Raw genomic sequence first — 26,160 nt, forward strand, 5'->3', positions numbered from 1 at the left:
CAAGAACAAACTGGGAGGAGGGTAGAGAGAATAGTGCAACAAGGAATGAATGGAAACCCAAAATCTCTGTAAATGTTTATGAAAATTAATAAAATATAGAAAAAAAAAAGAATGACAGAAGAATAGATGCCTTCGAGTTGTGGTGCTGGAGAAGAGTCTTGAACATACCATGGACCACCAAGAAAACAAATATATCTGTCTTGGAGACTGTGAAACCAAGTCTCTCCTTGGAGGCTAGGATTTTGAAGTTCCATCTTACCTACTTTGGGCACATGGCCAAGAAAGCTCGGTCCTTGGAGAAGGCCATCATGCTCGAAAGGGTGGACGGACAGTGTAGGAGAGAGAGACCTCAGGTGAGATGCAATCGGGGATGATGTATTGGAATTAGTGAGACTGGCTCAGGACAGGGAAGGGTTCAGAACTATGGTACATAGGGTTGCTAACATATCACAGGTGACTCAATGGCACATAACAACAGTAACATACTTTGACAGGTTTGGAAGCAGGAGCAGCATCCACTTCCTAAATATCATGCCTCCAAAAACTCTACGAACTTTGATAAATGTCAATGATTGCAGAGGGTTTCAGGACTTTTTTAAGAGTCACTATGAGCAGTGCTTCACTTGAAGGCAACACAACAACATCTCTTCTTGCCTTTAAGCTTTATTCTTAAGGCAAATGCTATTCCTTCTGATGTTAAAATGGTTGATTGTCTTAAGGAGTGTTCCTGCTCACTCTAAAGACTTCAACAGACTATTGAGCTTAAGACATAGTGGGTCACAGAGGCTCGGATCTCTGCCCTGCCTTTCAGGGAGGTTTTTGGTTTTGGAATCATGTTTTTTTAATTGGGAAACACCATGGGCAATGGGAAGTCTTAGTGGGCTCAAGAATGAAACTAGAGCAGAGGAGTACACCCTGGGGAAATAGATCAAATCCAAAAGCCTGTGCAGGTGGTTTCAGGGGTACCCAAGGGCACCCCAGCAAGGCCAGTAGATCTGGGAGATGGAGATCCAGGTGGTAAGGACACACTAGAAGAGGAAGCCCACAGCTGAGTGCCAAACAGCAAGATAGATAATACTTCAGCACAGGTTCAACTTCTACTCAGACACTCAAGAGTTTGAAGTTGCTCAACTGTCCCAAGGGTCAAGGGTGTAGAACAGAATTTTCTCTAGCTTGATGCTCTAGAAACTCTGGGAAATTCTTTTTTTTTTTAAAAAAAAAATTTTTTGTTATTTTTGTGTGTCTACAGACTGGTAGAGGAGGAGATTGTCCCTCCTTCTCCAGCAGAGCATCTGGTGGATTTGAACCTTGCACCCCTGGAATCGCAGTGCAGCTTCCTGCCACCAGGCCACCAGAGCTCCACTCTGGGAAGTTCTTAAGGTGGAAAATGGGTCATCATCTCCTTGACAAGGTCAGCCTCTGTCATTTTTAAAATTTACATTTTCTTTTTAAAAATAAAATTGTATCTGAAAAAAGAGGGGGGAAAATTCATGTCTCAAATTGCACATGTCTTAAAATTCAGATTCCAGAAGGCACAAAACCAATAAACTTCTTTAATCAGGACTTTATCAACTAACAAGGTTTTTGTGCCCCATGGCACATCTTCCTCAATAGGAAAACTGACTATACAGTTTTATCTTAGTAATTGTTTTAAATAACGTTGTCAGATCGTCTTTCATCATGACCACACTCCTTTACCAACCTAAACTTACCCCTTTTCTCCCAGGAAATATTACATTTACCAAGATTCTGTTACATTTCTGACCAGATAAGGACAAAAGTTCATCCCAAACCATCTCCTTAAGGCCTAGACAGAGCCTGAGCCTTGCTAAAGTCTACCCGCCATGTTCCTTTGGGTCACTACTTCAGTCTCTAGTCAGGTGAAACTGTCTATTGTGAAAAAAGTGGAAAACATAAGCCATGGTGTTGAAATTTCGCTGGGAGGTAGGGTGGGGAATCCCAAAGTTAATATGCTCCTGATTCTTATCACCATCTACAGTACAAAAATGTCAGAAAGGCCCTGGGAGAGAACTGTTCTCCAAAGGAGACCAAAAACTTCATTAATTTAAACATTTCCTCTCTTCCTCCCTAAAAGGCAAAGATAAGCAGTTCGAATCCACCAGATGCTCTGTTGGAGAAGGAGGAACAATCTCCTCTTGTACCAGTCAAATCTGATTTGACCGTACACACACTTTATTAAAAAAATTAATAATTTTTTTTAAAAAGGCAATGATGAGAAAGAATAGAATATCTTATGATGTTGTTGTTATGTGCTGTCAAGTCATTTGCGACTCATAGCGACCCTATGCACAACAGCTCCCCTTGGATACTAACCCTTAGGGCCTTACTTCTCTCACAGGGTCTATCAGTATTACAACTATCACTCCTCCCTGTGAACTCCTATTCTGAGCCAACTGTCACAACACCTAACAAGGTTAAAAATATATTATGACCAGAGGAAGCACACAAAGGCACTCTCATAAGAATTCCTTAAAATGAGGGTAAGGGTTAGCAAATGCCCTTATTTTCTAATCCTCTACATATAATCAATCTTTGAGACTGGATATTTTACAATGAAAATAAGTAAGTCAAATCACAGGTTATTCCAAAGATAATAAAAATTGATCCTAAATCCAGCACCTCTCCCCAGTCTCACCTGAGCCCTCCAGCACCGCATCATGGGATTCTTCACTGGGCGTGTTGGTCTCCATTCAGCCACAAGGTCCATCCACTGCCTCCAAGAAAATCGCCCAGCCCTAAAAAACGCCTCTTGACTTCCCAGTCTTTTTATTTTTTATATTTGGCCATTTTTTCTTAAGGCTGGTCTGTAAATATATTCCCCAAATGTGGTATGAAACCTGATAAGGACTCTTTTGGTTGAAAATAGTACTTTCTGCAGTTTCAGAGTGTTGACAAGTAAAGGTGCTATTTTTCAAATAGCCTATGATGAATTTTTCCTAAGAAACTAAAAATGTTTACACTTTTGTTTGTAAATGTCTCCTCCCCCCAAAATCCTACAAAAGTTGTGTTCACAATTTTCAAATACATTTTATTTTTTCCAAATGGTTTCAAGCTGTTTTTAGTCTCTTCACTGGGATACCATAAACTATGCTTGTTTCGTGACATCTGTGTCAATTCTCCAGTTACACAGTACAGTTTTGTCCTTAAACAGAAAGATAATTTTTTTCTTTTTTGAGGCACTTTAATTTAATCAGCATAGAGGTAAAAAATTTAAGCCACTTCAACTGTGACTAGTAAAATTATTATTTTACTATTAAAATAATAAAATTGTAAGATTGTTACCCTTAAGAAATGCAGGGTAGGGAACTCTGATACAATGCTACTTTCAGTTCAAAATGCTAGAGTAGGAAACCAAGTAACGTGGCCATTGCAAATATTTGCTTCCTTTCTTGTGTCACAGAAACTACACTGTGCCCATTTCCATGTGATCACTGATAGAATAAAAGCAAAATATTGCTTCTTCCTACTTAGTAATCCATTTTAGTAATCCTCTTTGTGATGTTACTTAATGAAACGGTACTGAAGCAATTCAGAAACTACAGAAAAACTTTCTGTGTTTGAAACTTATTAGGAAATACACTCCAGAATATTAAAGTATTATTTTTGCTTAAATGGTATAAATCCCTTTGGGAAGTGAAGGCGGGAAATATCACAGTACACTTAAGGAGAACATATATTATTCCTTTCCTGTCTACCTAAAAACAAAGAGAATGCTATCTGCGTTCGTTCATATCTCACAGAAACACGGTGAAAATGAGACGATTCACAACCACTGTGAAATCTCTGAAGTATGCTATATAAGCAGAAAGAACTAAGAACATGAAATAATACCACTTAAGTTCCTACTGTAGCCATCCATAGACAGCAGAACTGAAGGATCAAGTAGACAAGGCATGTACTTGGCTCCCAAGCCATAAAAGCATTAGCTCTTTCTACATACAGTCTACTTATTTACTAAGTCACTTTCAAGCTGTACATATACATTCCAGAATTAAGACTCTGAATAATCTAATGCAGTGGCCCCCAACACTTCAGGACACATCAGAATCAGCTGGAGGACTTGTTAAAGCACAGACTACTAGGCCTCATCCTCAGAGATTCTGATCAGTAGATCTGGAGATCGGGGGTGGGGGGTGGGGGTGTTGCAATTTCTAACAAATTCCCAAATGGTAATGATGCTACTGGTCCAGAATATACTTCAACACCAATGCTATACGGAGTATAAGCTAACAGAAGCTATTCACTGTGGTCTTCAATTTTCAAGGTTTCTGCTTGACTGTTTAATAAAATATCTCAAGGTTTTATTGGTTGTTCATTTTATTGGAAATAATTTCAAAGTTCCAAAAAGTTTCAAGGATAGTAGTACAAGAAACACGCATATCCTTACTCACTTTTACCTGTTGCTAACATTTCACCCCATCTGCTTTATCATTAAGCTCTTAATCCTTTATCCTTATGTATTATTTTTTCCCTTAAGTCATTTAAGAGAAAGCTATATATTTCATGGTCCTTTACTCTTAAAAACTTCACTGTGTACTCCACCTAAGAATAAAGATGTTCTCATATATAAACCCAGTAGTTAACAACATCAGTGAAACACTGATTGATATACCACTACTACAACCAAGATAGAAAAGTTCCACTACCCCCCAAATACTCGCACGCTGCCACTTTATAGTCAATCTCTTCCCCAACACTCTGGCAAACACTGTTTTCCCCAACACTCTGGCAAACACTGTTTTCTATCTCTACAAATGCACCTTTTCCAGAATGCCATATAAATTGAATCATACAGTAAAATTCACTGTTCAATGACCTCTAGTATGTTTACAATGTTGTGCAGCCATCCCCACTCTCTAGTTGCAGAACTCTTTCACTCTAAAAGGAAGCCGTAAACCCATTAAGCTGTTATTCTCCATTCTCACCCTCATCTAGTCCCTGACAATCACTCATCTTCTTCCAGTCTCTATGGGTATGCTTATGGTGGCTATTTCACAAAAATGGAGTAACACAATATGTGGTCTTTTGTGTCTGGCTTCTATCACTCAGCATATTGCCTGTAAAATTCATGATGAAATACGTATCAGTACTTCACTCTTTTCCTTGGAGCATAGAATCATTTAAACTTTTTTTTTGCTTTATTTTCACTTAGTACAATGTTTTTTACATTTATCCACGTTGTTTCACTCATGAGTAGTTTCTTCAATTTTAATGCTGAGAAGTTATCCATTGTATACCATAGTTTATCCATTAACCAAAATATATTTTACTCCTGATTATAGTCCAGGAGTAAAATCCCATAATACAAAATTCTATGTAACTAGTGAGAATTACTGGCATTATCTCTGTAAATAACCAATAAAAACTCAAATATACAGAACATAAGCAGGTTTACAATTCCTTATGTGCAACTTAAAAATCTAAAATTTTTTGGTACACGTGCAATGAAGTCATCTGGAAGAATGTCTTACCCTAAACACAGTCTCTTTAAACTTTATTGAATCTTCTTCATAGAAGTGGGCAGATATTCTTCTGTGTAAGTATTTCTAGTCCAAGTATGTATTTCTCTTGGGAAATTAAATCATATATGATGTGCTTTCTAAATTATTAACTTCTAGAACATTTCATAAACTGACACATAGGACTTAAATATTAATTGATTCTTAAGCATTAGTAAATAAGCATTAATTTTTCCTGTAACAGATGAGCTATTACATCAACTGAAAGGATGTTTTTTACCCTAAAATCTCCAGCCTCACAGGTTGTGTACACCCTGCAGACTTTTTATAGTCATCATCACACCTAAAATATAAATGACAATTTCATTTCTAATAGTTTCACCTTTTCCACTGAAATTCATACCAATCCTTTGAAAAAAGGAAATGCTAAAGTTCTCATTACATCTGGTTGTTCCAAGGTATAGTATTCAGCATGTATTTATGACTTGAAATACCCTGTGGTAAAACCTAACATTGCTCACCTGAGAAGAGATCATCACTGCTCCATGCATACATCACAGACATACATTTCATGCATACTAGGTACCTACCAAGTGCCAGGAAAAACAACAGGCATAGGAAAACAGCAGGGAACAAGACAGATAAGTTTCCTGCTATCATGGTGCCAATTCTTTAATAAGAGGAATAAGATATACACAACCATGGAGAAAAAAATAAATGAGTGACAGATTCTACAATGAGAAGATAGGTAAGAAGAAAAATGGATGAGGGGGTTATTTTAGATTCAATTGTGAGGCAAGGCCTCAGAGAGGTGAAAATAAAGTCAGGAGCAAAATCTCCTAAGTAAGGCTCAGAGGAAAGAGCCAGTGCAAAAATCCAAAGACATTTGTCTTGATTAAAAAAGTCTCAGTCTGGCAAAAGCAGTAATAGGTAAAACAGTATGGGATGAGATCAAACAGGCAAGGGACAGCTTACACAGGGCTTTGTAAATCACAACAAGGAATTTAGATTTTTGTCTAAGTGGTATTTAAAGGCTGTGAAGAGTATTTTAGGCATGGAACTAACATGATCTGACAATTATTTTCAAAGTTATGTAACAAAACAACTATGAGATATCATCTTACTCCAGTAAGAATAGCAAAATTCAACAGAGCACCAAACAGCAAATGCTGGCGAGGTTGTGGAGAAACTGGAACCCTTATTCACTGTTGGTGGGAGTGTAAAATGGTGTAACCACTATGGAAGGCAGTATGGCACTTTCTCAAAAAGTTGTAAACAGAAATACCATTTGATCCAGCACTTCCACTACTGGGAATATACCCTAAAGAAACTATAACTGCCACCCAAGCAGATATATGACCAAATGCCCATCAACAAACGAATGGATAGAGAAGCTGTGGTATATTCATACAATGGAATACTATGCGGCATTGATAAACAAAGAACTCATAAGGTATTATACAAAATGGGTGACCCTGGAGAACATTATGTTGAGTGAAATATCTCAGTTACAAAAGGACAAATTCTGTATAGTGCCATTGTTGTAAAATGGGACTGACATCACAGTTGGGGAGAACCTAAGAAAAGAGGGAATAAATAATGTATACTGCATTGAAACACATCAGGGAGAGAACTGTTTAAAAGGAATATAGGTTTGAGTACTATTTTCATGACAAGATTATAGAAAAAGAAATGCATAGTTGACTGTAGACTTGGGGGGGGACTATATAAAATGAAAGAATTTTTTTCCTTTTCAAAGAGAAAAACAAACTAGGGGGAGGGGTTGGCAGGGAGAAAATGTGCAACAATGAATGAATGGGGGAAATAAATGGAAAGAATATGTTGTAAAAAATTATGTATGCTGCATTTAAAAAATCATTAATAAAAAGAACAATTTACTTATTACCTGCTGTTAAATAAACTGTGAAACAGGAAAAAAAATAATTTAAAAACTACAACTGAAAAAAGGTTCATTCTGCTTGCCGCACAGTGATATAATAGATAACATGGGGCTGGTAATTAATTTTATTAAAAATGAAATTTAAAAATGACTCTATATATTTTAAATACACTATTATTTTGTAGTAAAAAAGGCAGCACTTCTTAAAATGCCAGAAAAAGAGACCTAAAAGGTATAGTTAGGTAGGGTTTAGTTTGGGTTTTTTAACTTCTCTTCTGAATGTTTTCACAAATGTACAGATGTCTTTGGCCTTCTAATTATAATTCAAAAAGCCACCATAATCACCAAATTTAAAAACTTCCTCTCTGAATCCTATACATAAACATATTTTGTTTTTTTATTCTGATGACAAATCTGACAATACAAACTGAAACTCAATCCACTCAGTTCTTAAAAGAATCAAAAACAGTTTAAGATAAATTGCTGCCATTTGAACACATCAAGACTTCTCTTCTTTTCCTAAATCTATCAAGAGGGGGGAGGGGGGACCCCTGTGAAATCCCAGTTCATGAAATAAGCTCAACGATGAAGCTAATTCTTTGTGTAAAAATACAACTTTCACCTATAAATTTTATCTTTAATTTCCCAAGGTAAGAATATAATCAAGAAAGCCTGTGTGTGAAACATGTTTCACCCATCTCTTCTGTCCCCTGCCAAAGTCGTCTATTATGATACTTCTGGTTTCCAGTATGGAGAAGAGGGAAGGGCAGAATACTACTCCCAAGAAAGTAACCAACAGTAGTGAGGTACACAAGAGTAATGCTGTAACCGAGCTTAGTCATATTTCTACAAATTCAGAGTTGATGCTTTAAACATAGAAATAATTATATGAGAAATAATAGCTTCTGAATTTATGTGTGCTTAAAATAAAAACCAGCTTCTCTCAAGGACACAAATATATTTTTGCAGATAATTTCCCTCTGCAGAACCAATATGAACGAGAAGCTATATGTTAAAGCAAAAATGCTATTTCATAAACTGTTTATAAGTATATAGTGAGACTCTTAATTGAAGATATCTTAAAATCAATTATATTGAAATTCAAAATCATAAGTACTTGACATTTTACTTTCCACTACATTTTTCTATAGTAAGATTTGAAGGTATTACCTGAACATGATACTCTGAAATACTACAACATTCTGAAAAGTGTGACCTGTGATTTCAGACCACAGAACAGATCAAAGAGAAAAGTTTTCTGAATTTGTTCTTGGATTTCAACAAAATAGCTACAGTACGAATTCATTCTCTGAATAAAGTTGAGAATTCAAGAAACCATTAATTTGCTCATTTTCTCTGGGAAATTATCAATTTCATTTTAAAGCAAAGAAAGGGGGAGGAAAAAAACCACACTACAAACCACCAGATTCATTAGATCCTCTTGTGAACAGGGTTAAACATGTTCCATCATGAAGAATATAAAGATCAAGTTCAATGACTTAATGATATAAAGTATATTCAGGGACAAATGCTGCAACACTTACTTCATAGCTCTCAGGCACTCGGGATAACTCAAGCATGCATCCTCAGTGCTCAGTGCTCATGTGTGGATTAACATCCAGAAAGAACCACAGCTAAGCCTAAGGCTGGCTGTTAGTTGAAGGTACCAGGAAGCTTCTGGAAATCTTAATTATGGTTCCTTTAAGAATTATAGGCAGCCCATGCTGAACAGATCTGACGGACCCATCCTACACCCAAGGCTATGTGCACATGAAGAATCTCACCTGTAGAATACTCCCTCAGCTGCAAGTCCTTTACAGGCAAACCATCAGGAGTCCGAAAAGCATTAAGAATCTGCAAGAAAAAAAATGTTTATGCTAATAATGTAAATCTCAGGCAAATTCTGAATATTATATTCCCTTCTGGTTTTCATTCTATGTAACTGTCCTTAGATCTATGCATGTGTGAAGATGGAATTTGCATTAATAAAAACTGGGAGCTCCCTAACTGCCTAATGTTCAAAGAAATGGTTAAATTATTGCTGAGCTTACAGAAAGAATTGGTCAGAGTGTTTTAACAAGAGCTATGATGGGTTAGTGGTAAGGAACTCCCCTGCCAACCCAAAGGCACATAATCTGCATCTCTCAAGTGTGATTATGAGATCGAAGGGCAGTCATCATTCGTCTTAATGTCTTTAATATATAAATCTCACCTCAATGAGTATGGACTGGTAAAAATGGAATAAGCTCTATGAATTGTACCAGTATCAATTTCCTAGTTAAGATACTGTACTATGGTAAGATGTTAACATTTTTGGAGGCTGGGTAAAAAGATACACAAGACTTCCTTATACATTTCTTTGTATAATCCTGTATGTTACAAAAATATTTTTTTAAAAAGTTAACAGAAAAAAGTTGATCCCAATAAAGTACCTCACCTCTTCCTTTGTGGCATTTTCAGGTACCCCATTTAACTGAATAAGCCTGCTTGGTTTCTCTTCACTTGGGCCAGTCCTGTAATCTTGATCCTTGAATTCAAAACAAAAATAATTTCATGATCAAATATTAATTTAGTACAAAAATGAAACTCAACATGGTCTAAGATACTCAGGATCACAAATGAAAATGGCTGTATCATATAAAGACATGAAAAACAGCTTTGTTTTGAGTTGTACATTTTCTTTCAACTCATCAGAATACAACCATGATCAAAGCTCACCAAGGAAATCTAGAAATAGCAAAGAATGTTACGAGAAGCAGCATTGAATAACACATTTATAACAAAAAAAAATACCCAAAAAATACCACAAAACTCACTTCGCTAATATATTCTCCAAATCACACTTAAACTGAAAGATATTTGTCTGAGACTATTCATTTCCCTCGCTGAGTAGGCAAATAGTAAATAAAAAATTAAGCCAGATATCATTTATCAACGATACCATCTATAAACACATTTCAGCACAAACTCAGTGTTATTAGTCTAAACTATAAACAGAGTAATTCTGAAAAATCTAGATTTTCATATTTACAAAGAATCGTCTATTTCAAAAGTTATGAAAATATCCTAAATCCCACGTATGTCTACTGTCCTGGAATAATTATTAATAGCATCCTCTCCATTCTTAAAATAATCCCAATTTGGACAATAAATTACAAATCATCCAACCTGAATACTCTCAAAGCACCTCATTTTACATAGCCTGACTTAATATCACTATATAAAATATCAGAAACTTGAGTAGAAATGGGTAAAATACACTTTAAAAGATAATATTTTCATTGTCCAATGTATAAGCAAAATCATCCCTGCTTTGATTATATATATTCAAGAAATTTAGCATTAATTCAATTAAATTAGCTATAAGAGGACACTTGTTAAAATAAGATCTCATGCCTCCGAAAAAGTTTCTAGGTCTACAGGTATTAAAAAATGTTTAAAGAGCATGATATAAGCATACAAAAATTCTCAAGAATAGGAGGCAAAACAGCATAACCTTCAGATAAATCTGCATTTCACATTTACAAAAGTTAAGTAAATTTAAAGAAACTGAATCTTAAACAGCTATAAGACCTGACTATGCACAAGTTTTGAGAACCAACTCCCAGACAGATACTTTTAAAATAAATCAGCATGACAGAAGGGAAGAAAAAGTATGTGTATGTGTATGGGTTGTTGCTGTAGGTGCAATAAAGTTGGTTTCAAATCACAGAAACCCTGTGAGTTTTGAACAACAGAACAAAACAATGCCATCATTCTGTGGCATCCTCAATCATGGCTATGTCTGAGTCAACAATTGCCGACACTGTGTCATATAATACACACACATGCATGTAAAAGAATAAAAGGAAACTAAAGACTCAAAATAAGAAATTAGCCTAGAAGAACTATATATTCTACATGATCCATTCTACCATGAGACCAGAAAAACAAAAAGTGCCTACCACCCACTACTACTGTCAACCATTCTTATCTGAATCATATTAGATGGACTCTAGACTGTTTTGCAGTCTAGTGACTCTGAACAATTCTTTCTCACTTCAAGGCCTTCATTCTAACCTGTACACAACAGCACCAAATTAGATCAGATTTTTCTACATAATTAATTTTTTAAATCTGATAAAAGCCCTAGAACTTATCCCAGAGAAACATTTTCAGAAAGAAAAGTTTGCATCCACAATGAATTCTTTTAGAGCTGTAACTCAAGAGGACTACCTTGTTATTGCAGGTTTCACAAGTTTCCCACTTCAACAAGTGCAATCTTATCACTTTTTAATCTCTCCTTTTAGGCAGAAATATTTTTCTCCTTCTCTGATAGGCTTCCATTATTTCACAGGTTCCAGTTTTCAAAGTTTAATCTGACAGGATTTCATAGATCTGTGGCACTCTACTCACTATTTAAAACACACAGGCCAGATAATACCTAGGACTTGGTTCTCAGACTTTTAGAAAAGTTTTTGAAAGGAAAAAAAATGTATTTGGAAGAGAATCTTTGATGATGTTGATTGCCATCAAGTTGTCAAGCACAGCTCACAGCAACACTATGAACAAAAGACTTGAACCCTGTTCTATAACTATTGTTATTTCTCTACGTTCATAGTTTCTAGCGGCATATTGTTTAGGAAGTAGATGCCACTCCGGCTTCGTGAGAGCCCCACCAAACATTGTCCACCAATGGGTAACCATTATTCTAGAATGGGGGAAAAATGTGGGACAGACTCTTAAATTTCTTTTTTTTAAAAAAAAAAAAAGAAAGAAGCCAGATCTACTAGACTGATTAACACTTCTGTCCTCAGATATTCTACAAACTTTGAGCTAAACTAACCTCTAAGGTCACCCTGAAGGTAAATTAAGAAAGGTTCAAAAATAGTATTACCCCTAAACACTGTATTTCCTTTTAAAAATCACCTATGATACAAAAAAAATCATTAATTATGTTACAAAAAGGGGGCTCTGGTGGCCTAGTGGCAGAAAGCTGCACTGCAATCCCAGAGGGGCACAGTTGAAATCCACCAGATGCTCTGGTGGAGAAGGAGGGAAAATCTCCTCCTGTACCAGACAGATCTGATTTGAGGGTACACACACAAAAATAATAAAATTTTTAAAAATTAACTATTTTACAATAAAAATGAGACCATTAGGGGGCTGGAAGACTAGATGAATGGAAATGAAACAATTAGAATGGAAATGATGACAATGTTCCTTCATTGTGAAGAAAGTATCAATGGAATTAACAAGCTGTGTAGAAACTGTTGAATGAGACCCTGAACTGCTACGCAAACCTTCACCAAACACAAGAAAGAACAAACAAAACCAACAACAGCATAGAGCTGCAAATAAAATAGACAGACAGACAGACAGACAGACAGACAGACAGCAGACTCAAGGTAAAAAAAAAAGTATCTCCTGAACTAAATTTTGCTTTTTAATAGTTTCACAAAGAGACTAAGGACTAAAGGCCCTGGATTCTACACTTTCTCCTTCAGAAAATCCTTATAAAAAGGTAAAGGTAATTAATCCCATAAACATACCTGAAGGTCCCGATGGGCATCCCGAGTGCTTTTGCCCTCTGGAAAAGATTTGTGGGGGCCATAGCCATACATCTGGCTTCCTGGCAGTCTATGATCCACATCACAGTAATCCATGCTTCTGTAATCAGTGTCTTCTCGGCCAAGAAAGTCCAAACCAACTTCTTCTTTAAACAGACTAGCATCTGAATGCCGTTGTTCACCTCCAGAAAGCAGTGAGTCTTGATCTTGAAGTGGGCTTTGTCTGTTCGGAAAGTCTGATGGCAACTCATGTTCAAAGGCTGAACCTTGTGCTTCTCCTTCTCTCGTTTCTGAATGCTCAAACTCTCCCTTATGAATGCCATAAGCAGACCTTTCTATTGCATGGTCATGTGTGGATTCTTCTCTCTTGTTTATACTCATACCAGAATGCTCTCTCTCTTGTGTAGAGGGCTGAATGTAATCCAAAATATTTGGATCCATACGGGGCATGTCCCTATCTTTATAGTCCATACAAGGTCCCATCTCTCTGCCCCTAAAATCCTGATCAGTCCTAGGCCGGTGTCTACCTCTGAAATCTGAACGTGAGTTGTCCCTGTCCCTAAAGTCTAGATCAGAATTACCTGAACCTCGGCTTCTAAAGTCCATGTGGGTTCCTTCTTTGTCTCTGAAGTCCAAATCAGATAAATCTCTACTCCTATAATCTGAGCGAGATTGATCTCTGCCCCTGAAATCCAAATCTGATAAATCTCTTCCCCTAAAATCTGCATGGGATCCATCTCGGCCTCTAAAATCTAAATCATAAGCACCTCGACCCCTGAAGTCAGAAGGAGGAGCATCCCTACCTCTGAAGTCAACAGTATGAGCATCCCTGTCCCTGTAGCTCATGTGAGATGACTCCCTACTTCTATAATCCATAGAGGTACTATCTCCACCCCTATAGTCCACAGGTGGTCCTTCTCTATCCCGAAAATCCCCAGCATGTATGTCCCTACCCCTGAAGTCCAACTGCGATGAATCCCTGCTCTGGAAATCAGAAGATGAAAAATCTCCCCCCCGAAAATCATGTCCAGGTCCCTCCCCTCCTCGATAGTCACCATGTGGTCCATCTCTAGCTCCATAGCTGAAAGAATGTTCCTCTATATTTGCAAAGGGAGGCCCCGAATGCCCCTGGAAATCAAAGGGGAGTGAATCTCTGCCAGGAAAGTTGCCAGAGTGTCTCTCTTGACCATGACTCTTAAGGGGAGGAGGAGGATAATCCCTGTTCCACCCGGGAGCAAACCTTTCTTCTTGGCTCCCACTGTAGAAACAAAGACAGTGTTACTCATATTGTCCAGAGAGTTTGAAATCTACACACCAGCATATTCTTCTCTAATCACAGTACATTCTTCTGTAAATATTTTTTTTTTTGCAGAGTTCTTTAACAAGGTCCTAGATCTGCAGAAAACAGCAATGTTTTGCTATTTTAAGACGAAGTGGTGGAGTAAACTTTTATGCTCCCATTTCAGAACACGAGGAAAGTCAACACAAGGTTTTCAACATGACTGCTGCAGAAAAAGCTTTCACCCAGTCCTGCAACAGGGAAAATCCGCAACACCAGATAAGCTAGCAATGGTGACACACTACAAAAAGTTTCATTTCCTACAGTCAGGGAACTTTGAATTCCAAGGTCAACATGATGATTCCTAAACATCAGAAAAATCAATGAACTGTAAATTTCTTACAATAAGTGTCAAAAGGTGCTGTACTCATGACTGCATCCAAGGGTGACATTAAAAAATATCTGCTTACATCCACAGCATGGACATCATTTACCATGGATGCAGGCTCAAAACAAAGAAACTTGGGCTGTAAATCAGCAATAGGAACATGCCATTTCTTATCAGCTGAGCATCAGCCTTAGCTGCATCTAAATCTCAGTTCTACAGTGGCTGTACCGAGAACCACTATCAACTGGGTCCTTTTCTTAGAACTACCCAAAGGTGTCACTGAGGAAGCATGGAAGCATGTGTGAACCATCTAAACCAAGCAGCAGCATCTATGAACTCAATGGTGAAAGGGATCTGGAGAAAGCATTAGGGCTTCAAGCATTATTCCCATGTCCCAAATGAAACAGCTGGTACTTCAGGCTCTAATGTCATATGCTAATTTTTATGGTAAAAAAACATACTTAAAAATAACCAGAGTATGTATTAAATTCACATTTAACAGTTTATAGGATGCAAGATTAATAAGACACCGCCTATCTTTCACATTACCTCGCTTCTTTCCATCACCTAGCCTCAAGACCACTTTAATATTTTGCTTTGTTAGGAAATTAGGAAGTTTAGATACAAGGTCTATCTGCTACTTAGCAGTAAAATAAAATAAGAGATCAAGTCTAACCAAGAAAGAAGTTCTGTACTCCCAGAACACACCAGTTTTATGACATGACCCTTTTGAACTCAGCTTACACCAGCACAGAATTAAAGGATTCTGGGTCACTCAGAATCATTAAAATGGCACTGTAACATTAGCTTAACACTAAAATAGTGGAAATTAGTAAATTTTCAGAATATGCTGACTTCCATTGGCTCTTACTAACAGTTTTGTCTGTGCATTATTATATAAGGAGTCAGCTTCAATGCTATTCCTAAGTAACACAATTAGATCATTCAAATCCCAGTTAGCTTTTGGGAAGGAAGACTTAAACCTCAGCAGGCAAAAAGGTTGAGTGCTTAGGTATCTAAATCTGCATGTATGTCTTTTCTGACCAGATTATATCCAATACTGCCTTAGAATAGAGCCCTCCAGGTTATTTTATCCTCCTAAACTGAAACAAAACAAACTGACTGGGGTTCTTGGGACTAGATTTTCCTTGGGACTGTACTTTATACAGCCTATAAAACAAACAGGCAACTCTAGTGGCCTAGTCCTTAGGGAGTTGCACTGTTAATAAAGGTGAAAGTTCTCTCGTGGTTCGAATCCATCAGTGGCTCTGTAGGAGAATGATGGATATTCTCCTCCCAAAAGCTATGAGTCAATTCAAGAGGTTGATTTTTAGAGTTGATTAAAAAATATCTATTAATACAAATTAGTAGTATCTATAAAAGTTCTCTTCAGTCAAAGAAAAACATTTAAGATAGGAAGTCACTCAAAGAAAATACAAAGAATTTTCTTACAAGATATATTTCTGGCCAAATTAGTTTAAAAGAAAGGTATGTTGTAAAAGTGTCTGCTCAAAGGTCTTTTAAAAATGGAATGTGTGGAGCTCTGATGGCCTAGTGGCAAGAAGCTCCTCTTGTGCCAGTCAGATCTGATTTGACAGCACACAACAACTAAAAAAAAAATAAATAAAAATGGAATGTGATGGCAAAGTTAAAGTAAAATTAAGGTGAGAAAACAGAATTTTTAAAAAATTTTTATTTATTTTTCTTTTTTGTGTACCGTCAAATTGGGTCTGACTGGCACAGGAGGAGTTTGCCCCTCCTTCTCCAACAGAGCATTTGATGGATTCGAACAGTGCACCTTCGGGATTACAGTGCAGGTTCTTTGCCACAAGGCCATCAGAGCTTCCTCAGAATTTTAAATAATGAGATCAAAGAAAACATTCTTAAGATAGAAAAAATGTTTAACAACACAGCTAAATTTACCTAGTTTAAGAATGCTGACTTAAACCATCACAAGTTAATTCTATAAAGATAGCCTTATTACATAATTGTTCATAAGTAATAAAAGGCCAGATTATAATAAAAATGTTAAAGTATAGCCTACACTAAGGAATACACTAAGGGATACCAAACTATTCTATAAATAGTTTGTAAATATTCAGCAATCAGGCTTTACAAATTATACAAAGCAATCAGGCTTTACAAATTATACAATCTCTGTAACAACTATACAACTCTACCACTGAAGCGTAAAAGTAACCATAGAAAATTAGTAAATGAATATGGCTGTGTTCCAATAAAACTTAATTTATAAAAACAGGTTATAGGTCACAGTTTGCTTACCAATGATCCAGACCTTAGTATTAAAACGAAAAACTGCTGAACATCACTATCACAGCTAAACAGATGGTCCCTATTATTTAGCAGTCATAAAATACTTGCTTTACAAAACGTAATGTGGATTTTCTAAACCTAAGTGAATGAGAAAATCTGTTGAATTTACACAATAAAATCTTAGAGAATGTAAATTCAAATGTAAATGTTACTAATAAGTATTAACTGTAACAATACCTTTAAATGCCTAACCTTAAGTCAGATTTCTTTTCTTTTCTTTTTTTTATTTTATTATTTTTGTGTGCATGTACCATCAAATCAGATCTGACTGGTACAGGAGGAGATTGCCCCTCCTTCCAAAGCAGAGCATCTGGTGGATTCGAAAGTGCACCTCTGGGATTGTAGTTGCAGCTTCTTGCCACTAGGCCACCAGAGCTCCCCAAGTCAGATTTCTTAACACCAACTATGTAAGAAATCACTAACAGCATTTAATTACATGTGAAACCCATTATCATCATCAGTGTTATAAATTAACTCCCTAGGAAAAAGCTAACTTCCTATAAATCTAAAACACCAATTTATTTACAAATTAATGTTAGCACACTTCAGTTATCTTCATATTCAGAAACTTTAAGATTGAAATACAGTTTTAAACATTGCATCAAATAATTTTCCCTTCTCAGAACGACTTGTGGTAGTTATGGTTTAACAACTTGTCATGGGCAAGCCAGAGTTCTAAATTCCAGATAAAATTAGTGAACTTAATGAAACATCTATAAACAAAAAAGTAGATTTTTGCTAATTTTCTTCACTAGTTAAATATATATTACTTTGCTAACAAGTGGTAAATATTTAGTGATTTTTTTAAATATTTACAACCCAAAACACTTCTCATGCTGGTTATTATTTCATAATAATTACTTAATTATTTCAAAATAATTGAAACTTTTATATTATTTTTTTAAAACTTAAGAGAATTTTCTGCACAAAGAAAATATCTCCCTTTACATTAGGTCAAAATTTTTACATTGTCTCTATCACAAAAACATTGACAATTTAAACAATGACATTTTGAAACTTACCGAAATGGTCCTGATCTATTATTAGACCGAGAATCCCCCCACATCTCTATGTCAAAAGAGTTCTAATAAGTAGATCTTTTCTTTGTCAAATTCTGGTTATAACAACACCTGTATAAAACAAAATAGAAAAAATAGTACATCAGAATATCAAGTACTGCTAATCGTGCAGGAGATTACCCTGTGGAGAAAGTTGGTAATCTGAACTGTTTGCCTTCGGGTTGGCAGTACAGCTCCTACCACTAGGCCACCAGACAGACCTCCCTCATCTAGTTTGAGGTTTCCTCAAAGTTTTCCTCAGAATAAGTGGAACTTTTGTAAACACTCAGTCTAATCTGGTAAATCAAATTAATATTGGTATTGAGACTGAAATGAAATTGTTCTCAAAATTTACAGAAGTAAAAAGTCCAAGTTGCTGGATGAAATTCAGGTCACTTCTGGTAAGTAAAACTGGTGCTGCAGAACAAACTAAATACCAGATTATGGTACTTAATCCTGATGGTCATCCGACCTGAGGAAAGGTGTTGGCTGATAAGCACAGTAAGATGAGGTGATGGGAGTCAGCAGCTAGCTCTGAAAAGGAAAACATAAAAACTATGAAGTATCATCTCACCCCAGTCACAACAGCAAAGTTCAACAGAGTAGCAAATAACAAATGCTGAGGAAGTTGTGGAGAAATTGGAACCCTTACTGACTGCTGGTGGGAACATAAAATGGTGCAATCACTCTGGCGCTTTCTCAAAAAGTTGAAAATAGAAATACCATTTGATCCAGCAGTTGTACTACTGGGAAAATACCCTAAAGAAACAACAAGTGACACACACACACACATGTTTATTGCTGTTTTGTACACAAGAGCAAAGAGATGGAAGCAACCCAAATGCCCATCACCAAATGAATGGATAGAGAAGCTGTGATATAGTCACACAAGGGAATACTATGCAACACTTAACAACAAGGAATTCATAAAATATTATACAAAATAGGTGACCCTGGAGGACATTATGCTGAGTGATGTATCTCAGTCACAAAAGGACAAATAATGCATAATACCACTGCTATAAAACAGGACTGACATTGGGGATTGGGGGGAAACTAAGAAAAGAGGGGGTAAGTAATGAACACTGCATTGGAACAGGTGAGAAAAAGAATTGTTTAAAAGGAATATATAATTAGGCATTATCTACATGACAACAGTCCAGAATAAAAAGTTGACTGGGGGGGAGGGGGAGGGGGATGTGCAGGGAGAAGTGTGCAACAATGAATGAATGGAATTCCAAAAAAAAAAAGAGAGAGAAAAATACTCACAGGCAAAAAAAAGTTGACTGGGGGGTGAGGGAGGACATTTTGCAACAATGAATGAATTTTTTTAAAGAGAAAAGTAAACTTGGTGGTAAGGAGAAAAATGTGCAACGATGAATGAAAATCCAAATTTTCTGTAAACTTTCATTAAAATCACAATTAAAAAAAGGGAGACCTGCAACCAGAAGATAAAGTAGATGAATGGAATCTTCTAAGAATCAAATCCCTATGCATATCCAAACACTTCTCCAACAAGGTAAAAAGGGAAGCCACAGACTGGGAAAAAGTATTTGGTAATGACAGATCAGATAAGGAACTTATATCCAGAATTTATAAAATACTTGAGCACCACAAGATAAAGGTAAATAATCCAATAGAAAAATGGGCACAGGATATGAACAGACACTTCACCAAAGAAGACATTTAGATAGCTAACAAGCACATGAAGAAACGTTCAAAATCCCTAGCTCTAAGAGAGATGCAAATCAAAACAACTATGAGATATCATCTCATCCCAGTCAGAATAGCAAAATTTAACAGAACAGCAAGCAACAAATGCTGGCGAGGTTGTGGAGAAACTGGAACCCTTATTCACTGTTGGTGGGAGTGTAAAATGGTGCAAACACTGTGGAAGGTAGTATGGCGCTTTCTCAAAAAGTTACAAATAGAGACACCATTTGACCCAGCAATTCCACTACTGGGAATATACCCCGAAGAGACCAAAACTGACATCTAAGCAGATATATGCACACCCATGTTTACTGCGGCTTTGTTCACAATAGCAAGGAGTTGGAAACAACCTAAGTGTCCATCAACAAACGAATGGATAGAGAAGCTGTGGTATATTCACACAATGGAATACTATGCTGCACTGAAAAACAAGGAACTCATGCAATATTACTCAAAATGGGTGCCCCTGGAGGACATTATACTGAGTGAAGTATCTCAGTCACAAAAGGATAAATAGTGCATGGTGCCACTGTTGTAAAACAGGACTGACCTCGGGGTTAGGGAGAGACTGAGAAAGATGGGTTTAATAGTGTATACTGCATTGAAACAGATGAGGGAGAAAACTGTTTAAAAGGGATATGTGATTAGGTATTTTTGTCATGACAGGAGTCTAGAGCAAAGGCTACATGGTGGAGTAGACCTGGGGGAGGTTTGTAAAACAATGAAAGAATTTGTCTCTTTTCCAAGAGGGTAGTGTACTAGGGGGGAGGGTTGGGAGGGAAGAGAAATGCAACAATGAATGAATGGAAATCCAAAGCCTCTGTAAATTTTTACTGAAATTAATAATAAATTTCAATTTTAAAAAAAGGAGAAATAGAAAAAGGAAAAACAAGCAATCTCACATAAAGTCATGCCCAACAGTTAACGTTCAAAGGCAAGAGGACAGGACTGCTGCCTGACTGTCTAGATCTTATCTCCAACAGATGCCATTTTGAGCACCCAGGCTCAGAATGACCTGCTACAAATAAAGTTCTTGGGAGTGAGAACAAATAAAAGTCAATTAAGAACTTTGAAGTGGTAAATGAATCCATGTGAAGAGCAGCTGAATGTGGATCAGTTAGTGATAAAAGGATGAATGCCACATGCCAAATGAAGCTGAAGGCTCTACTCCTGGTAATGTCCTTTCTACCAACTTTAAATTTCAGCTTTGCAATCACATTCTCCAAGAACCCAAAGACTGGTTACCAGATGCTGACAAGAAAGCAGGTTATGGGAATAAAGTCTCCCTGGCATAGGCCAGCATCCTGTATATGGAGAAAGCGCAACCAGGGTTACCTGGAAGCAAAGATGGAGAAGCTTCACCCCACATATTTTGTACATGTTGTTAGGAAAAGCTATTCACTGGAAAGGGTCAACACCTTGAAAAGCGAGGAAGACCCTCAACAAAATTAATTGATACAATGTCTGGAGCAATGGGCTCAATGTGTCAGGGATGATAAGGATGGCGCTGGACAGGACAATTTGGATCTGTTGTTCACAGGGTCATTATGAGAGTACTCAACTCGATGGCACATAACAAGGAAAGGTGTACACACATAATCAATCTTGGATTGTTAATAGGGATGAGAAAGGAAGAAGAGGGGCATAAAAATTAATCAGTGAGGGAACTCTGGTGGCCTAATGGCAAGAAGCTGCACTGTAATCTCAAAGGCGCACGGTCGTATCCAGTAGATGCAATCCAGTAGGGCAATCTCCTCCTTTGCCAGTCGGATCTGATTTGATGGGCACAGACACAGAGAAAAGTGAACTGGAGGGATAGGGAGGAAATTGTACAACCATGAATGAATGAAAATCCAACTTCATAGGCACAGAGACCAATGGAACAGAATTAAGAACCCAGAAATGGACTATCAACTATCTACTGAAATTAGACAATAAAACCTATCAAATGAGGAAATGACAGCCTTGTTAGCAAATGGTGCTGGCAAAACTGGACTGCTACCTATAGAAAGCAGAAACAGGATCCACATCTTATACCATACACAAAAACCAACTCATGGTGGATCAGAAACCTGGGAGTAAAACCCAAAAACATAAAGTTTATAAGAGACAAACAAGAATCAAGCTTTGACGGCCTAGTCTGTGGTATAAAGATACTGCCAAATACTGCTAGAAATGCACAATCTAGAGATAATAAAATTGATGAGTGTGACCTTCTGAAGATTAAATCCCTGCGCACGTCAAAAACATTTTCCAACAGAGTAAAAAGAAAATCTACTGACTGAGGAAAAAAAATTTAGCAATACCAAAAAGGGTCACACATCAGAAGTTTACAGAATCCTACAGGGCCTCTACAAGAAAAAGACTGATAACACAATTACAAAATGAGCAAAAGACATGGAAAGAATTTTCACAGAGGAAGATAAACGGATGGCCAACAGACACATGAAGAAAAGCTCAAAATCACTGGCAATAGAGAGATGCAAATCAAAACCACAATGGGATACCGTCTCATCCCAGTAGCAGTGGTAAAATTTAACATGACAGCAAGTAATAAATGTTGGAGAGGATGTGGCAAGATAGCAACTCTTATATACTATTAGTGATTGTAAAATGGTATAACCACTCTGGAAGGCAGTGTTTCTTTTTTTAAAAAATAAAATTTTGGTGTGTGTGTGTGTGTGTGTGTACACTGTAAAATCAGATCTGACTGGTACTGGAGGAGATTACCCCTCCTTCTCCAGCAGAGCCTCTGGTGGATTCGAACTGTATACTTCTGGGATTGCAGTACAGCTTCTTGCCACGAGGCCACCAGAGCTCCCTAGAGGCAATGTTTCTACAGCTGAACATAGAAATTCCATATGACCCAGCTATTCCACTGGTTGGAATACACTCAAGAACACTGGAACTGAGGCACAAACTGGACTTAAACACCAGTGTTCATCACCATCACAAAAACATGGAACAGCCCAAATGTTCAACTTCGGGCGAAAAGATTGAGAAATTATGGTACGTTCACATGATGGAATACTATGCAGCATGCAGGAACAATTAATTTGAAAATCACTATCTAACTTGAGAGGCACTGGAGAGCACTATGCTAAATGAACTAACTCAGTCCCATAAGGACAAATACTGTAAAGACCATTTTTGTAGAAACAGATAACTAGTAAATCGTCTTTGAGGATCCAAGGGAGGTGGGTAGGAGCACAGGGGAGAAAGGAAATGGGAAAGATCTGGTGTGGAAAACCAATGTATATGAACTCTGTAAGTAAACCAGTAAAAATCTCTGTAGATGTTCATTGAAATAAAAAAAAATAAATAAATAAAAATATTTTTAAGTTAATTAGTGTAAAGAGAAAAATATGCAATAAAATGAATGAAAATCTAAGTTTTCTGTAAACTTTTGTTAAAATCACAATAAAAAAGACATTTTTAAAAACTATTAAAAAAACAAACAGGCAAAACTACACAAATATTCACAAGTATCAGAGAAATGCTAACTATAATTAGTCATAAAGAAAGCACAAATTAAAATAATGATACTAGTACACACCCATTAGAATTGGCTTAAAGTAAACACCAAAACAAATTCAACAATTAGAACTCTCACACGCTCCTGAAGGGTATACAACATGGTACAAACCCTTTGGAAATTGGCCTAAAAAACACTTCTCTTGTTAGCTGCTTGATAGATTTGATTCTAACTCATGTCAGCCCATGTGTTAGCAGAGCAGATCTGCTTTCTTGTTTTCTTGGCTATAATCTTAATGGTTTACTAGCTGAAAGGTTGGTAGTTGGAACTCTTTGGGTGGGCACCTTAGAGGAAAGGTCTGGCAAACTGCTTTGAAAACCTTACAGAACTCGACTGCCATCAGCTGGAATACGCTAACTTCATTCTTAATGGAAAGAGCTCTCCAGACCTTTCCTTTGGTGGCACCACTGGTTTGGTTCAAACTGCCAAGCTGTAGGTTAACTGTAGAGTACAAGGTATTTTACCAAGATAAATAAAAACAAAAGCACTTGAACAAAATGATTACAACAGCTGTTAATCATAACAGGAAAAAATATATATAGTAATAACAGAAGTATTCTTCAGTAGGAGATAAACATTGGTAACATGTCTGTCTTCTAGAGTTTTTCATCTCTGGAACATGTACCTTACAGGCCTCGTGGAAAGATTCTTTCTCATAATGGTAAAATGAAAACTGTTGAGTGGGAAAGAAAAATTTAAAAAGGAGAATCAACTATACTTTTTAAAGATACTTTTATTAATATTTTTATCATTCATATACATTGTTTCATGCTTGTAGTGTGTTTTATACAATGTTGCATTTATACTTTATTTCAATCATTTATATTGTCCAGGGTTTTCTCTACCTTACCAATAACTACTTTCATAAGATCCATTCTTAAAGAGTACAAACACTGAGGATCTGTATGTATACCAATGACTTTTAAAAATCCACACCCACATTTCTCAAGCAAGTTTTTGTGTACCTCTAGGTTAACGATTGAAGTCTGAAGACTTTATCACTTAAATCCTTTATTCTTTCTTTCTTTTTAATCTATTAAATGATACCTTCAACATTCTTCTATTGCTTGTTTATAAGCATATAAATAATAAATTATACACACAAATATATCTTACATATGTGCTAAATGAAGAAATGAAATACGCTATGCAATACTACATCCTCAGGGCTCTATACTATTTCCCAAGAACCATTCTTGGTCCATTTCTAGACAATTCAATCCATTTAGAAATTTTCACCCTACCTACCAACTGTCTCTATGTACTGTTCTAGCTGTTTTCAAATGATCCTCTGCATTATTTTGCTAGCATGTGATATTAATGTTATTGTTTGATGATTTCCACATTCTGTTAAGATCACCTTTCCTGGGAATGGGAACATGTTACCTCTTCCAGTCAGCTGGCCAGGGAGCTGCCCTCCAAACATCATAGCATAGACAGGTGAGCAAGTCCAGGGCTGCATCTGTCATCTGAAACATTTTAACTGGTATCCAATCGATTCCTGGGGCGTTTGTTGTTGTGTTTGTTTTTTTTTTTACCCAAGACCTTCTGTGCAGCTTGACTTTCTTCCTTCACTACCACTGGCTCCTGATCATATGGTATTTCCTGAAATATTTTTTAAAACTGCCAGACGTTCAAGCTGGATTTAAAAGAAGCTTCATCTCATATACTCTGGGCATGCTGCTAGAAAAGGCTATTCATTGGAGAGGGGCATCATGCTTGGAAAGTAGAGGGACAAAGGAGGAGAGGAAAATCCTCAACCAGGTGAACTGACACTGACTGCAGCAAGGGGCTCAAGTGTAACAGAGATTGTGAAGACAGGATAGGATAGGATTCAGATCTGTCCAATGTTGTTCACTGGGTTGCTATGAGTCACACTAGAATCAATGGCACCTAACAAAACCACCAACACCAATACCAATTGTAGGCAGCTCTGGTGGCTTAGTAACAAGAAGCTGCATTGCAATCCCCAAAGCAAGTGGATTGAGTCCATGAGCTGCTCTACAGGAAAAGGATGAGCAATCTCCTCCTGTGAGATTTACTGCCTCTGAAAACCTGCTGGAGGGTCAGTCATGGGTTGGTTCCAATAGTAAACAACAATAAGGAACTCTATGCTGATACTCAGAAAGCTTACTGCCATCCAGTCAGTTCCAATTCACAAAAACCCTCCACTGAGCTTCTAAGGCTGTAATTATTTTTTTATTTTATTATTATTTTTTGTGCGTGTACCATCAAATTGGATCTGACTGGTACAGGAGGAGATTGCCCCTCCTTCTTCAGCAGAGCATCTGGTGGATTTGAACCGTGCACCTCTTGGATTGCAGTACACCTTCTTGCCACTAGGCCACCAGAGCTCCCTCTAAGGCTGTAATTCTTAATAGGCCAAGATTGCCCATCTTTCTCCCTCAGAGCTACTGATAAATTCAAACTGTAAGAGACTCATGGCCTTTGGGTTAGCAGCATAAGTCATTACAGACTCATTATGCTGACAGGTATCCCTTGGCTATTCCATGTTGTTATCGTGAGACTGACTCACAGCTGACCCTCCAGCAAGTTTTCAGAGGCTGTAAATCACACAGGAGGGAATTACCCATCTTTCTCCCAAGAAGCAGCTGGTAGAATCAAACTGTGTATCTTTGGGTTCACATCACAACTCCTTACACACTATGCCACCAGCCTGCTGGTTATCCTTTAGGAATCTTATATTTGTATACAAATTTGAATTTCTTATTATAAAGAGAAAATATCTCACTTTTAAATAATTTTTTCTTTTATCTTAATCCCTTGCTGTATACTACCAAGTCAGTTCTGATTCACAATGACCTATATTGTATGTCAGAGTAGAAGTATCACATAGGCTGTAAAATTTCTAACTGGATAATCAATAAGGAAGACCAGGAAGAACTGATTTCTCTGAACTGTGA

At 37.0% G+C, this 26,160-nt stretch overlaps 1 protein-coding gene across 1 annotated transcript in view; it reads right to left on the reverse strand.

Annotated features, from left to right (window-relative positions):
• The window catches only part of RBM6 (RNA binding motif protein 6), a 104,138-nt gene that overhangs the window by 62,155 nt on the left and 15,823 nt on the right, over positions 1-26,160 (reverse strand). Inside the window, exons 2-5 of the mRNA XM_006892884.1 lie at positions 17,953-18,060; positions 12,912-14,187; positions 9,818-9,907; positions 9,165-9,234 (exon numbers count right to left, since the gene is read on the reverse strand). Coding sequence (XP_006892946.1) covers positions 9,165-9,234; positions 9,818-9,907; positions 12,912-14,187; positions 17,953-17,996 — 1,480 coding nt within the window. The 5' untranslated portion in view covers positions 17,997-18,060. The remainder of the gene's footprint in view (positions 1-9,164; positions 9,235-9,817; positions 9,908-12,911; positions 14,188-17,952; positions 18,061-26,160) is intronic.

The sequence above is a fragment of the Elephantulus edwardii genome, unplaced genomic scaffold, assembly GCF_000299155.1.
Source record: "Elephantulus edwardii isolate Elephantulus edwardi_28Jun2011 unplaced genomic scaffold, EleEdw1.0 scaffold00121, whole genome shotgun sequence".
NCBI lineage: Eukaryota > Metazoa > Chordata > Mammalia > Macroscelidea > Macroscelididae > Elephantulus > Elephantulus edwardii.